Source organism: Hyla sarda, unplaced genomic scaffold (genome assembly GCF_029499605.1).
Source record: "Hyla sarda isolate aHylSar1 unplaced genomic scaffold, aHylSar1.hap1 scaffold_741, whole genome shotgun sequence".
Taxonomy (NCBI): domain Eukaryota; kingdom Metazoa; phylum Chordata; class Amphibia; order Anura; family Hylidae; genus Hyla; species Hyla sarda.
This window is the reverse complement of record NW_026610764.1, coordinates 46,961-64,141: the sequence shown is the minus strand read 5'-3', so window position 1 is coordinate 64,141 and position 17,181 is coordinate 46,961. Positions and strand designations below refer to the sequence as shown.

Sequence of the window (17,181 nt, the reverse complement as noted above, 5' to 3'; positions counted from 1 at the left end):
CCCCTGGTGATCAGGATGTATCTCCTCATCTGATGGGATTATAGATGGGATGTGTCATGTGATCTCTGTAGATTATATATATATCTGTATAGTGCCCCTGGTGATCAGGATGTATCTCCTCATCTGATGGGATTATAGATGGGATGTGTCATGTGATCTCTGTAGATTATATATATATATATCTGTATAGTGCCCCCTGGTGATCAGGATGTATCTCCTCATCTGATGGGATTATAGATGGGATGTGTCATGTGATCTCTGTAGATTATATATATATATATCTGTATAGTGCCCCCTGGTGATCAGGATGTATCTCCTCATCTGATGGGATTATAGATGGGATGTGTCATGTGATCTCTGTAGATTATATATAATATATATATATATATATATATATATATATATATATCTGTAAAGTGCCCCCTGGTGATCAGGATGTATCTCCTCATCTGATGGGATTATAGATGGGATGTGTCATGTGATCTCTGTAGATTATATATATATATATCTGTATAGTGCCCCCTGGTGATCAGGATGTATCTCCTCATCTGATGGGATTATAGATGGGATGTGTCATGTGATCTCTGTAGATTATATATATATATATCTGTATAGTGCCCCCTGGTGATCAGGATGTATCTCCTCATCTGATGGGATTATAGATGGGATGTGTCATGTGATCTCTGTAGATTATATATATATATATATATATATATATATATATATATATATCTGTATAGTGCCCCCTGGTGATCAGGATGTATCTCCTCATCTGATGGGATTATAGATGGGATGTGTCATGTGATCTCTGTAGATTATATATATATATATATCTGTATAGTGCCCCCTGGTGATCAGGATGTATCTCCTCATCTGATGGGATTATAGATGGGATGTGTCATGTGATCTCTGTAGATTATATATATATATATCTGTATAGTGCCCCCTGGTGATCAGGATGTATCTCCTCATCTGATGGGATTATAGATGGGATGTGTCATGTGATCTCTGTAGATTATATATATATATATATATATCTGTATAGTGCCCCCTGGTGATCAGGATGTATCTCCTCATCTGATGGGATTATAGATGGGATGTGTCATGTGATCTCTGTAGATTATATATATATATATATATATATATATATATATATATATATATATCTGTATAGTGCCCCCTGGTGATCAGGATGTATCTCCTCATCTGATGGGATTATAGATGGGATGTGTCATGTGATCTCTGTAGATTATATATATATCTGTATAGTGCCCCCTGGTGATCAGGATGTATCTCCTCATCTGATGGGATTATAGATGGGATGTGTCATGTGATCTCTGTAGATTATATATATATCTGTATAGTGCCCCCTGGTGATCAGGATGTATCTCCTCATCTGATGGGATTATAGATGGGATGTGTCATGTGATCTCTGTAGATTATATATATATATATCTGTATAGTGCCCCCTGGTGATCAGGATGTATCTCCTCATCTGATGGGATTATAGATGGGATGTGTCATGTGATCTCTGTAGATTATATATATATATCTGTATAGTGCCCCTGGTGATCAGGATGTATCTCCTCATCTGATGGATTATAGATGGGATGTGTCATGTGATCTCTGTAGATTATATATATATATCTGTATAGTGCCCCCTGGTGATCAGGATGTATCTCCTCATCTGATGGGATTATAGATGGGATGTGTCATGTGATCTCTGTAGATTATATATATATATATCTGTATAGTGCCCCCTGGTGATCAGGATGTATCTCCTCATCTGATGGGATTATAGATGGGATGTGTCATGTGATCTCTGTAGATTATATATATATATATCTGTATAGTGCCCCCTGGTGATCAGGATGTATCTCCTCATCTGATGGGATTATAGATGGGATGTGTCATGTGATCTCTGTAGATTATATATATATATATATCTGTATAGTGCCCCCTGGTGATCAGGATGTATCTCCTCATCTGATGGGATTATAGATGGGATGTGTCATGTGATCTCTGTAGATTATATATATATATCTCTGTATAGTGCCCCCTGGTGATCAGGATGTATCTCCTCATCTGATGGGATTATAGATGGGATGTGTCATGTGATCTCTGTAGATTATATATATATCTGTATAGTGCCCCCTGGTGATCAGGATGTATCTCCTCATCTGATGGGATTATAGATGGGATGTATCATGTGATCTCTGTAGATTATATATATATATATCTGTATAGTGCCCCCTGGTGATCAGGATGTATCTCCTCATCTGATGGGATTATAGATGGGATGTGTCATGTGATCTCTGTAGATTATATATATATATATATATATATATATCTGTATAGTGCCCCCTGGTGATCAGGATGTATCTCCTCATCTGATGGGATTATAGATGGGATGTGTCATGTGATCTCTGTAGATTATATATATATATATATCTGTATAGTGCCCCCTGGTGATCAGGATGTATCTCCTCATCTGATGGGATTATAGATGGGATGTGTCATGTGATCTCTGTAGATTATATATATATATCTCTGTATAGTGCCCCCTGGTGATCAGGATGTATCTCCTCATCTGATGGGATTATAGATGGGATGTGTCATGTGATCTCTGTAGATTATATATATATATATATATCTGTATAGTGCCCCCTGGTGATCAGGATGTATCTCCTCATCTGATGGGATTATAGATGGGATGTGTCATGTGATCTCTGTAGATTATATATATATATATATCTGTATAGTGCCCCCTGGTGATCAGGATGTATCTCCTCATCTGATGGGATTATAGATGGGATGTGTCATGTGATCTCTGTAGATTATATATATATATATCTGTATAGTGCCCCCTGGTGATCAGGATGTATCTCCTCATCTGATGGGATTATAGATGGGATGTGTCATGTGATCTCTGTAGATTATATATATATATATATCTGTATAGTGCCCCCTGGTGATCAGGATGTATCTCCTCATCTGATGGGATTATAGATGGGATGTGTCATGTGATCTCTGTAGATTATATATATATATATATCTGTATAGTGCCCCCTGGTGATCAGGATGTATCTCCTCATCTGATGGGATTATAGATGGGATGTGTCATGTGATCTCTGTAGATTATATATATATATATATCTGTATAGTGCCCCCTGGTGATCAGGATGTATCTCCTCATCTGATGGGATTATAGATGGGATGTGTCATGTGATCTCTGTAGATTATATATATATATATATCTGTATAGTGCCCCCTGGTGATCAGGATGTATCTCCTCATCTGATGGGATTATAGATGGCGTTGTGTCATGTGATCTCTGTAGATTATATATATATATCTGTATAGTGCCCCCTGGTGATCAGGATGTATCTCCTCATCTGATGGGATTATAGATGGGATGTGTCATGTGATCTCTGTAGATTATATATATATATATCTGTATAGTGCCCCCTGGTGATCAGGATGTATCTCCTCATCTGATGGGATTATAGATGGGATGTGTCATGTGATCTCTGTAGATTATATATATATATATCTGTATAGTGCCCCCTGGTGATCAGGATGTATCTCCTCATCTGATGGGATTATAGATGGGATGTGTCATGTGATCTCTGTAGATTATATATATATATATATCTGTATAGTGCCCCCTGGTGATCAGGATGTATCTCCTCATCTGATGGGATTATAGATGGGATGTGTCATGTGATCTCTGTAGATTATATATATATATATATCTGTATAGTGCCCCCTGGTGATCAGGATGTATCTCCTCATCTGATGGGATTATAGATGGGATGTGTCATGTGATCTCTGTAGATTATATATATATATATATCTGTATAGTGCCCCCTGGTGATCAGGATGTATCTCCTCATCTGATGGGATTATAGATGGGATGTGTCATGTGATCTCTGTAGATTATATATATATATATATCTGTATAGTGCCCCCTGGTGATCAGGATGTATCTCCTCATCTGATGGGATTATAGATGGCGTTGTGTCATGTGATCTCTGTAGATTATATATATATATCTGTATAGTGCCCCCTGGTGATCAGGATGTATCTCCTCATCTGATGGGATTATAGATGGGATGTGTCATGTGATCTCTGTAGATTATATATATATATATCTGTATAGTGCCCCCTGGTGATCAGGATGTATCTCCTCATCTGATGGGATTATAGATGGGATGTGTCATGTGATCTCAGTAGATGATATATATATATATCTGTATAGTGCCCCCTGGTGATCAGGATGTATCTCCTCATCTGATGGGATTATAGATGGGATGTGTCATGTGATCTCTGTAGATTATATATATATATATATCTGTATAGTGCCCCCTGGTGATCAGGATGTATCTCCTCATCTGATGGGATTATAGATGGGATGTGTCATGTGATCTCTGTAGATTATATATATATATATATATATATATCTGTATAGTGCCCCCTGGTGATCAGGATGTATCTCCTCATCTGATGGGATTATAGATGGGATGTGTCATGTGATCTCTGTAGATTATATATATATATCTGTATAGTGCCCCCTGGTGATCAGGATGTATCTCCTCATCTGATGGGATTATAGATGGGATGTGTCATGTGATCTCTGTAGATTATATATATATATATCTGTATAGTGCCCCCTGGTGATCAGGATGTATCTCCTCATCTGATGGGATTATAGATGGGATGTGTCATGTGATCTCTGTAGATTATATATATATATATATATATATATCTGTATAGTGCCCCCTGGTGATCAGGATGTATCTCCTCATCTGATGGGATTATAGATGGGATGTGTCATGTGATCTCTGTAGATTATATATATATATATATCTGTATAGTGCCCCCTGGTGATCAGGATGTATCTCCTCATCTGATGGGATTATAGATGGGATGTGTCATGTGATCTCTGTAGATTATATATATATATATATATCTGTATAGTGCCCCCTGGTGATCAGGATGTATCTCCTCATCTGATGGGATTATAGATGGGATGTGTCATGTGATCTCTGTAGATTATATATATATCTGTATAGTGCCCCCTGGTGATCAGGATGTATCTCCTCATCTGATGGGATTATAGATGGGATGTGTCATGTGATCTCTGTAGATTATATATATATCTCTGTATAGTGCCCCCTGGTGATCAGGATGTATCTCCTCATCTGATGGGATTATAGATGGGATGTGTCATGTGATCTCAGTAGATTATATATATATATATATATCTGTATAGTGCCCCCTGGTGATCAGGATGTATCTCCTCATCTGATGGGATTATAGATGGGATGTGTCATGTGATCTCTGTAGATTATATATATATATATCTGTATAGTGCCCCCTGGTGATCAGGATGTATCTCCTCATCTGATGGGATTATAGATGGGATGTGTCATGTGATCTCTGTAGATTATATATATATATATATATCTGTATAGTGCCCCCTGGTGATCAGGATGTATCTCCTCATCTGATGGGATTATAGATGGGATGTGTCATGTGATCTCTGTAGATTATATATATATATATATATCTGTATAGTGCCCCCTGGTGATCAGGATGTATCTCCTCATCTGATGGGATTATAGATGGGATGTGTCATGTGATCTCTGTAGATTATATATATATATATATATCTGTATAGTGCCCCCTGGTGATCAGGATGTATCTCCTCATCTGATGGGATTATAGATGGGATGTGTCATGTGATCTCTGTAGATTATATATATATATATCTGTATAGTGCCCCCTGGTGATCAGGATGTATCTCCTCATCTGATGGGATTATAGATGGGATGTGTCATGTGATCTCTGTAGATTATATATATATATATCTCTGTATAGTGCCCCCTGGTGATCAGGATGTATCTCCTCATCTGATGGGATTATAGATGGGATGTGTCATGTGATCTCTGTAGATTATATATATATATCTGTATAGTGCCCCCTGGTGATCAGGATGTATCTCCTCATCTAATGGGATTATAGATGGGATGTGTCATGTGATCTCAGTAGATTATATATATATATATATCTGTATAGTGCCCCCTGGTGATCAGGATGTATCTCCTCATCTGATGGGATTATAGATGGCGTTGTGTCATGTGATCGCGCCGCTCACTGTCCCGGTTTGGCGATGTTTTGTGTAGCTGTCAGCGCCGGTTGCTTGGTAACGACACTTTTGTTGTCCATCCTGCGGCTCACTTCTTCGATAACGCTGCTCCTCGGTTTTTCACACATAAATTACAAGAAATGGTTTTTCATGGTAAAATCATCCTGAAAATATCATCAATAACTTTTTCCTGCCGTTCACATGAATTCAGAGCCTAAAAGTGCGTTACCACGGTCTGACTGCAGGGGGCGCTCCTCCTCCTTGTCACATCCATCCTGCAGATTATTACACCTCTGACCTCTCTACAGATCTGCAGAACATCGCTCTGTCCTCTCCTGATACATAGTGATATATCCTGCAGATTATTACACCTCTGACCTCTCTACAGATCTGCAGAACATCGCTCTGTCCTCTCCTCTTGATACATAGTGATATATCCTGCAGATTATTACTCCTCTGACCTCTCTACAGATCTGCAGAACATCGCTCTGTCCTCTCCTGATACATAGTGATATATCCTGCAGATTATTACTCCCCTGACCTCTCTACAGATCTGCAGAACATCGCTCTGTCCTCTCCTCCTGATACATAGAGATATATCCTGCAGATTATTACACCACTGACCTCTCTACAGATCTGCAGAACATCGCTCTGTCCTCTCTACCTCCTGTTACATAGTGATATATCCTGCAGATTATTACACCTCTATACAGATCTGCAGAACATCGCTCTGTCCTCTCTACCTCCTGATACATAGTGATATATCCTGCAGATTATTACACCTCTGACCTCTGTACAGATCTGCAGAACATCGCTCTGTCCTCTCCTCCTCCTGATACATAGTGATATATCCTGCAGATTATTACTCCCCTGACCTCTCTACAGATCTGCAGAACATCGCTCTGTCCTCTCCTCCTGATACATAGTGATATATCCTGCAGATTATTACACCTCTATACAGATCTGCAGAACATCGCTCTGTCCTCTCCTCCTGATACATAGTGATATATCCTGCAGATTACACCTCTGACCTCTATACAGATCTGCAGAACATCGCTCTGTCCTCTCCTCCTCCTGATACATAGTGATATATCCTGCAGATTATTACACCTCTGACCTCTGTACAGATCTGCAGAACATCGCTCTGTCCTCTCCTCCTGATACATAATGATATATCCTGCAGATTATTACACCTCTGACCTCTGACCTCTCTACAGATCTGCAGAACATCGCTCTGTCCTCTCCTGATACATAGTGATATATCCTGCAGATTATTACTCCCCTGACCTCTCTACAGATCTGCAGAACATCGCTCTGTCCTCTTCTCCTGATACATAGTGATATATCCTGCAGATTATTACACCTCTATACAGATCTGCAGAACATCGCTCTGTCCTCTCCTCCTCCTGATACATAGTGATATATCCTGCAGATTATTACACCTCTGACCTCTGTACAGATCTGCAGAACATCGCTCTGTCCTCTCCTCCTGATACATAGTGATATATCCTGCAGATTATTACATCTCTGACCTCTCTACAGATCTGCAGAACATCGCTCTGTCCTCTCCTCCTCCTGATACATAGTGATATATCCTGCAGATTATTACACCACTGACCTCTCTACAGATCTGCAGAACATCGCTCTGTCCTCTCTACCTCCTGATACATAGTGATATATTCTCCTGAGCTGTGTATCTAATCCAGTTGTGTGATACTCTCCTGAGCTGTGTATCTAATCCCGTTGTGTGATACTCTCCTGAGCTGTGTATCTAATCCCGTTGTGTGATACTCTCCTGAGCTGTGTATCTAATCCCGTTGTGTGATGCTGTTTTCTGAGCTGTGTATCTAATCCCGTTGTGTGATGTTGTGTATCTAATCCCGTTGTGTGATACGGTCTCCTGAGCTGTGTATCTTAGCCCGTTGTGTGATACTCTCCTGAGCTGTGTATCTAATCCCGTTGTGTGATGCTGTCTCCTGAGCTTTGTATCTAATCCCATTGTGTGATGCAGTCTCCTGAGCTGTGTATCTAATCCGATTGTGTGATACGGTCTCCTGAGCTGTGTATCTAAGCCCGTTGTGTGATACTCTCCTGAGCTGTGTATCTAATCCTGTTGTGTGATGCAGTCTCCTGAGCTGTGTATCTAATCCCGTTGTGTGATACTGTGTATCTAAGCCCGTTGTGTGATATTGTCTCCTGAGTTGTGTATCTAATCCCATTGTGTGTATCTGTAGTTTTCAGCCCTATAAGGGAGTGGTGGTCCCCCCCAGCAGGGAAGGGTTAAGAGGTCAGCTATGTGTAAATATTAGCGCTAGTCTTGTCCCGGCCGATGCCTCGCAACGCAGAAGGTGTGAACAGGAGCGGGAGATGACTTAATAAGGACGTGTACGCCAGAGGGTCCGCTCTGTGTACTCCGCCTGCTGAGCTGCTGTATCTAAGCCTGTCATGTGTGATACTGTGCTGAGTCCCTGTATCTAATTCTGTCTTGTGTGATACTGTCTGCTGAGTCCCTGTATCTAATCTTATCATGTGTGATACTGTCTGCTGAACTGTGTATCTAATCCTGTCATGTGTGATACTGTCTGCTGAACTGTGTATCTAATCCTGTCATTGTGATTCTGTGTACTGAGCCTCTGTATCTCTGGTGTGGGGGACCCCTGGACTGTGGGCTATAGGGGGGCGCAGTCGGTGTCAGTTCTGGCCTCAGTCTTTCGTTTGTCATGCAGTGACCCCTAGTGGTGGTCCTCAGCACTGCGTCTGGAGCACAACGTATTTTGCAGCTGCCCGGTCTCGTCTGTCGCTGTATTTATAGCGTGGTGTCTTCAAGGAGATCGGTGTCAGTGCCATGTGATGGAGGTTGTGAGGGGCCGTGCAGTGATTTATCTGGGGGCCATGACCCCCCACACACTAGCCCCTGTAATCGCTGCCAGCACATTCTGTCGGTGTGACAACTGTCATGGCTGCCATCTCCATGGTTACTCACTTAGTTTTATGGCTTGTTGGCTGTTCCCCTGCGTGCCGGCCTTGTCTTCCCCTGCGTGCCGGCCTTGTCTTCCCCTGCGTGCCGGCCTCGTCTTCCCCTGCGCGCCGGCCTCGTCTTCCCCTGCGCGCCGGCCTCGTCTTCCCCTGCGCGCCGGCCTTGTCTTCCCCTGCGCGCCGGCCTCGTCTTCCCCTGCGCGCCGGCCTCGTCTTCCCCTGCGCGCCGGCCTCGTCTTCCCCTGCGCGCCGGCCTCGTCTTCCCCTGCGCGCCGGCCTCGTCTTCCCCTGCGCGCCGGCCTCGTCTTCCCCTGCGCGCCGGCCTCGTCTTCCCCTGCGCGCCGGCCTCGTCTTCCCCTGCGCGCCGGCCTCGTCTTCCCCTGCGCGCCGGCCTCGTCTTCCCCTGCGCGCCGGCCTCGTCTTCCCCTGCGCGCCGGCCTCGTCTTCCCCTGCGCGCCGGCCTCGTCTTCCCCTGCGCGCCGGCCTCGTCTTCCCCTGCGCGCCGGCCTCGTCTTCCCCTGCGCGCCGGCCTCGTCTTCCCCTGCGCGCCGGCCTCGTCTTCCCCTGCGCGCCGGCCTCGTCTTCCCCTGCGCGCCGGCCTCGTCTTCCCCTGCGCGCCGGCCTCGTCTTCCCCTGCGCGCCGGCCTCGTCTTCCCCTGCGCGCCGGCCTCGTCTTCCCCTGCGCGCCGGCCGCCTCTTCCCCTGCGCGCCGGCCTCGTCTTCCCCTGCGCGCCGGCCGCCTCTTCCCCTGCGCGCCGGCCGCCTCTTCCCCTGCGCGCCGGCCCCCTCTTCCCCTGCGTACCGGCCCCCTCTTCCCCTGCGTACCTGTCATGGCCACCCTCACACCTCTTCTCTCTTCTCTGTTCCCAGGACCCCCGCAGTAAGCACAAGTTTAAGATCCACACATACGGGAGCCCGACATTCTGTGACCATTGCGGATCTCTGCTCTATGGCCTCATACACCAGGGGATGAAGTGTGAGAGTAAGTACCGGGTCACATGACCATAATTTGCACTGACACATTGTAGCAAACCCTCAGCTGTGAGAAGTTTTGGATCAGGTCTGATAATGACAGCAAGCAGAGATCCTGAAAATAGTGAAGAGAGCTGAGTGAGATTCCATTTACACCTGAACATTAGCTGACCCCTCCCCCTCATTAGCATTCGATAGTGTCCTGCTCAGGCTTGAGCGGTTTTGTGTCATGTGATCAGCCCTAAAGTCACATGCTAACCTCTGTACTGTCTGAAGCCACCACTAGGGGGAGCTGACCTTATACTGATTGTCCCCAGAGCACTGTGTTTACACTGTATGTGGGGAGCTCCCCCTAGTGGTGGCTGGTCATCATGTGACTGTAGAAGGTTTGGAGCTGTGTGTCAGCGGCTGCACGGATAGCACGGTCTGTGACTAATCCGGGCTCTCGTGTTCCTCACAGCGTGTGACATGAATGTACATAAAGTGTGCGTGGTGAACGTGCCGAGCCTGTGCGGGATGGACCACACCGAGAAGAGGGGCCGCATCTTCCTGAAGGCCGAGGTGAAGGGGGACACGCTGAGCGTCACAGGTGAGACCCCCACTGTTAGCCCTCAACCCTTCGCACTCACATCTCTGCAGAATTAATACATATGTTTATTCTCGGCTGAAATCCTATTGCTGTGAGGACATTACTGCTCCTGCCAGGTGGGGGCGCTGCCCCTGACCGCCCCCCTCTGTAGATTAACCAGTCACCCTACACCTGACCACTGATATCATGTGATGTCATCAGATCCTGCTCACCGTCCTTATCTCACTGCAGCAGCAGGGCGTTCCCCTATGTACCTGAGATAATCTGCGGTCACCGGGGTAATAACCTGCAGAAGAGACATCAATAAAGAGTATTTACCAAAGGTAGGAAGCGGCGAGCGAAGCGGTGACTCCCGGGGACGTCCGCTCCTCATCTGTACTGATCACATGTCTTATCCTACAGTCACCTCCTGAGCTGTACTCACTATTCTGCTGTTACATCACGTCTTATCCTCCAGAGCTGCACTCACTATTCTGCTGTTACATCATGTCTTATCCTCCAGAGCTGCACTCACTATTCTCCTGTTACATCATGTCTTATCCTCCAGAGCTGCACTCACTATTCTGCTGTTACATCATGTCTTATCCTCCAGAGCTGCACTCACTATTCTACTGTTACATCATGTCTTATCCTCCAGAGCTGCACTCACTATTCTACTGTTACATCATGTCTTATCCTCCAGAGCTGCACTCACTATTCTACTGTTACATCATGTCTTATCCTCCAGAGCTGCACTCACTATTCTACTGTTACATCATGTCTTATCCTCCAGAGCTGCACTCACTATTCTGCTGTTACATCATGTCTTATCCTCCAGAGCTGCACTCACTATTCTGCTGTTACATCATGTCTATCCTCTAAAGCTGCACTCACTATTCTGCTGTTACATCATGTCTTATCCTCCAGAGCTGCACTCACTATTCTGCTGCTACATCATGTCTTATCCTCCAGAGCTGCACTCACTATTCTGCTGTTACATCATGTCTTATCCTCCAGTGCTGCACTCACTATTCTGCTGTTCCATCATGTCTTATCCTCCAGAGCTGCACTCACTATTCTGCTGTTACATCATGTCTTATCCTCCACAGCTGCACTCACTATTCTGCTGTTACATCATGTCTTATCCTCCAGAGCTGCACTCACTATTCTGCTGTTACATCATGTCTTATCCTCCAGAGCTGCACTCACTATTCTGCTGTTACATCATGTCTTATCCTCCAGAGCTGCACTCACTATTCTGCTGTTATATCATGTCTTATCCTCCAGAGCTGCGCTCACTATTCTGCTGTTACATCATGTCTTATCCTCCAGAGCTGCGCTCACTATTCTGCTGTTACATCAGGTCTTATCCTCCAGAGCTGCACTCACTATTCTGCTGTTCCATCATGTCTTATCCTCCAGAGCTGCACTCACTATTCTGCTGTTACACCATGTCTTATCCTCCACAGCTGCACTCACTATTCTGCTGTTACATCATGTCTTATCCTCCAGAGCTGCACTCACTATTCTGCTGTTACATCATGTCTTATCCTCCAGAGCTGCACTCACTATTCTGCTGTTACATCATGTCTTGTCCTCCAGAGCTGCACTCACTATTCTGCTGTTATATCATGTCTTATCCTCCAGAGCTGCGCTCACTATTCTGCTGTTACATCATGTCTTATCCTCCAGAGCTGCACTCACTATTCTGCTGTTACATCATGTCTTATCCTCCACAGCTGCACTCACTATTCTGCTGTTACATCATGTCTTATCCTCCACAGCTGCACTCACTATTCTGCTGTTACATCATGTCTTATCCTCCAGAGCTGCACTCACTATTCTGCTGTTACATCGTGTCTTATTCTACAGAGCTGCACTCCCTATTCTGCTGTTAGATAAGGTCTTATTCTCCAGAGCTGCACTCACTATTCTGCTGTTACATCATGTCTTATCCTCCAGAGCTGCGCTCACTATTCTGCTGTTACATCATCTTATCCTCCAGAATTGCACTCACTATTCTGCTGTTACATCATGTCTTATCCTCCAGAGCTGCACTCACTATTCTGCTGTTACATCATGTCTTATCCACCAGAGCTGCACTCACTATTCTGCTGTTACATCCTGTCTTATCCTCCAGAGCTGCACTCACTATTCTGCTGTTACATCATGTCTTATCCTCCAGAGCTGCACTCACTATTCTGCTGTTACATCATGTCTTATCCTCCAGAGCTGCACTCACTATTCTGCTTTTAAATCATGTCTTATCCTCCAGAGCTGCACTCACTATTCTGCTGTTACATCATGTCTTATCCTCCAGAGCTGCACTCACTATTCTGCTGTTACATCATGTCTTATCCTCCACAGCTGCACTCACTATTCTTCTGTTACATCATGTCTTATCCTCCAGAGCTGCACTCACTATTCTGCTGTTACATCATGTCTTATCCTTCAGAGCTGCACTCACTATTCTGCTTACATCATGTCTTATCCTCCAGAGCTGCACTCACTATTCTGCTGTTACATCATGTCTTATCCTCCATAGCTGCACTCACTATTCTGCTGTTACATCCTGTCTTATCCTCCAGAGCTGCACTCACTATTCTGCTGTTACATCCTGTCTTATCCTCCAGAACTGCACTCACTATTCTGCTGTTACATCATGTCTTATCCTCCAGAGCTGCGCTCACTATTCTGCTGTTAAATCATCTTATCCTCCAGAATTGCACTCACTATTCTGCTGTTACATCATGTCTTATCCTCCAGAGCTGCACTCACTATTCTGCTGTTACATCATGTCTTATCCACCAGAGCTGCACTCACTATTCTGCTGTTACATCCTGTCTTATCCTCCAGAGCTGCACTCACTATTCTGCTGTTACATCATGTCTTATCCTCCAGAGCTGCACTCACTATTCTGCTGTTACATAATGTCTTATCCTCCAGAGCTGCACTCACTATTCTGCTTTTAAATCATGTCTTATCCTCCAGAGCTGCACTCACTATTCTGCTGTTACATCATGTCTTATCCTCCACAGCTGCACTCACTATTCTTCTGTTACATCATGTCTTATCCTCCAGAGCTGCACTCACTATTCTGCTGTTACATCATGTCTTATCCTTCAGAGCTGCACTCACTATTCTGCTGTTACATCATGTCTTATCCTCCAGAGCTGCACTCACTATTCTGCTGTTACATCATGTCTTATCCTCCAGAGCTGCACTCACTATTCTGCTGTTACATCATGTCTATCCTCTAAAGCTGCACTCACTATTCTGCTGTTACATCATATATTATCCTCCAGAGCTGCACTCACTATTCTGCTGTTACATCATGTCTTATCCTCCAGAGCTGCACTCACTATTCTGCTGTTACATCATGTCTTATCCTCCAGAGCTGCACTCACTATTCTGCTGTTACATCATGTCTTATCCTCCAGAGCTGCACTCACTATTCTGCTGTTACATCATGTCTATCCTCTAAAGCTGCACTCACTATTCTGCTGTTACATCATATATTATCCTCCAGAGCTGCACTCACTATTCTGCTGTTACATCATGTCTTATCCTCCAGAGCTGCACTCACTATTCTGCTGTTACATCATGTCTTATCCTCCAGAGCTGCACTCACTATTCTGCTGTTACATCATGTCTTATCCTCCAGAGCTGCACTCACTATTCTTCTGTTACATCATGTCTTATCCTCCAGAGCTGCACTCACTATTCTGCTGTTACATCATGTCTTATCCCCCAGAGCTGCACTCATTATTCTGCTGTTACATCATGTCTTATCCTCCAGAGCTGCACTCACTATTCTGCTGTTACATCATGTCTTATCCCCCAGAGCTGCACTCACTATTCTGCTGTTACATCATATCTTATCCTCCAGAGCTGCACTCACTATTCTGCTGTTACATCATGTCTTATCCTCCAGAGCTGCACTCACTATTCTGCTGTTACATCATGTCTATCCTCCAGAGCTGCACTCACTATTCTGCTGTTTAATTATGTCTGAACATTATTAGAGTTCAGCCTTAAAGGGGTTACCCAGGAAAAAAAGTTTTTTTATATATCAACTGGCTCAAGAAAGTTAAACAGATTTGTAAATAACTTCTATAAAAAAATCTTAATCCTTTCAGTACTTATGAGCTTCTGAAGTTAAGGTTGTCCTTTCCTAAGTGCTCTCTGATGACACCTGTCTTGGGAACCGCCCTGTTTAGAAGCAAATCCCCATAGCAAACCTCTTCTAAACAGGGCGGTTCCCAAGACAGGTGTCATCAGAGAGCACTTAAGAAAGGACAACCTTAACTTCAGAAGCTCATAAGTACTGAAAGGATTAAGATTTTTTTTATAGAAGTAATTTACAAATCTGTTTAACTTTCTGGAGCCAGTTGATTTATAAAAAAAGGAATAATGTAAAAAAACACAATTTATTCTCTATCCAAAGGAGAAGTCATAAGTGATAGATGGGGGGGTCCTCCGACTGCTGTGACCCCCGCCATCTCCTGAACGGGGCCCCGCCAGTCTGCTGGAAGGAGGCGTGCCATAGAAACACATGGAGGGGTCGGAATGTCGGGGGTCACAGCAGTCAGAGGACCCCCCCCCCCCATCTATCACTTATGACTTCTCCTTTGGATAGAGAATAAATAGTGTTTTTCTACATCTCAGCTCTGGAGGATAATGTATCCTAACCGAAGGCTCCCAAAGTAATACTGTGAGTTCTAGGGGGTCCCTGTGTCCCTGGCTCCGCCCACCCCCCTGCCCCCCAGGTCTCTCCTATTCTCCTCATTACATCCCGCAGCCTCAATCATGGCTCAACAGTGACATCTGGTGGTGACGTCAAAGAGCTGAGGATCTGACTGCACTCTCTGTATAGGGCTGGTGTATATGGACAACGCACAGTACCACTTCTCCTATTCTGTGTATATGGACACTGCACAGTACCACTTCTCCTATTCTGTGTATATGGACAACGCACAGTACCACTTCTCCTATTCTGTGTATATGGACACTGCACAGTACCACTTCTCCTATTCTGTGTATATGGACACTGCACAGTACTACTTCTCCTATTCTGTATATATGGACACTGCACAGTACTACTTCTCTTATTCTGTATATATGGACATCGCACAGTACCAATTCTCTTATTCTGTATATATGGACACTGCACAGTACCACTTCTCTTATTCTGTGTATATGGACAACGCACAGTACCACTTCTCCTATTCTGTGTATATGGACACTGCACAGTACTACTTCTCTTATTCTGTATATATGGACACTGCACAGTACTACTTCTCTTATTCTGTATATATGGACACCGCACAGTACCACTTCTCTTATTCTGTATATATAGACATCGCACAGTACCAATTCTCTTATTCTGTATATATGGACACTGCACAGTACCACTTCTCCTATTCTGTGTATATGGACACTGCACAGTACCACTTCTCCTATTCTGTGTATATGGACACTGCACAGTATTACTTCTCTTTTTCTGTATATATGGACACTGCACAGTACTACTTCTCTTATTCTGTATATATGGACACCGCACAGAACCACTTCTCTTATTCTGTATATATGGACACTGCACAGTACTACTTCTCTTATTCTGTATATATGGACACCGCACAGTACCACTTCTCTTATTCTGTATATATGGACACTGCACAGTACCACTTCTCTTATTCTGTGTATATGGACACTGCACAGTACCACTTCTCCTATTCTGTGTATATGGACACTGCACAGTACCACTTCTCCTATTCTGTGTATATGGACACTGCACAGTACTACTTCTCCTATTCTGTATATATGGACACTGCACAGTACTACTTCTCTTATTCTGTATATATGGACATCGCACAGTACCAATTCTCTTATTCTGTATATATGGACACTGCACAGTACCACTTCTCTTATTCTGTGTATATGGACAACGCACAGTACCACTTCTCCTATTCTGTGTATATGGACACTGCACAGTACTACTTCTCTTATTCTGTATATATGGACACCGCACAGTACCACTTCTCTTATTCTGTATATATAGACACCGCACAGTAACACTTCTCTTATTCTGTATATATGGACACTGCACAGTACCACTTCTCCTATTCTGTGTATATGGACACTGCACAGTACCACTTCTCCTATTCTGTGTATATGGACACTGCACAGTACCACTTCTCCTATTCTGTGTATATGGACACTGCACAGTATTACTTCTCTTTTTCTGTATATATGGACACTGCACAGTACTACTTCTCTTATTCTGTATATATGGACACCGCACAGAACCACTTCTCTTATTCTGTATATATGGACACTGCACAGTACTACTTCTCTTATTCTGTATATATGGACACCGCACAGTACCACTTCTCTTATTCTGTATATATGGACACTGCACAGTACTACTTCTCTTATTCTGTATATATGGACACTGCACAGTACTACTTCTCTTATTCTGTATATATGGACACTGCACAGTACTACTTCTCTT

The 17,181-nt window shown here is 43.9% G+C and overlaps 1 protein-coding gene across 1 annotated transcript in view; it reads left to right on the top strand.

The window, feature by feature from the left end:
* Positions 1-17,181, top strand: part of LOC130345063 (protein kinase C alpha type) — a gene marked incomplete at its 3' end in the record, with an annotated part of 139,606 nt that overhangs the window by 87,121 nt on the left and 35,304 nt on the right. Inside the window, exons 3-4 of the mRNA XM_056554475.1 lie at positions 9,998-10,109; positions 10,560-10,688. Of these exons, the coding sequence (XP_056410450.1) occupies positions 9,998-10,109; positions 10,560-10,688 (241 nt within the window). The remainder of the gene's footprint in view (positions 1-9,997; positions 10,110-10,559; positions 10,689-17,181) is intronic.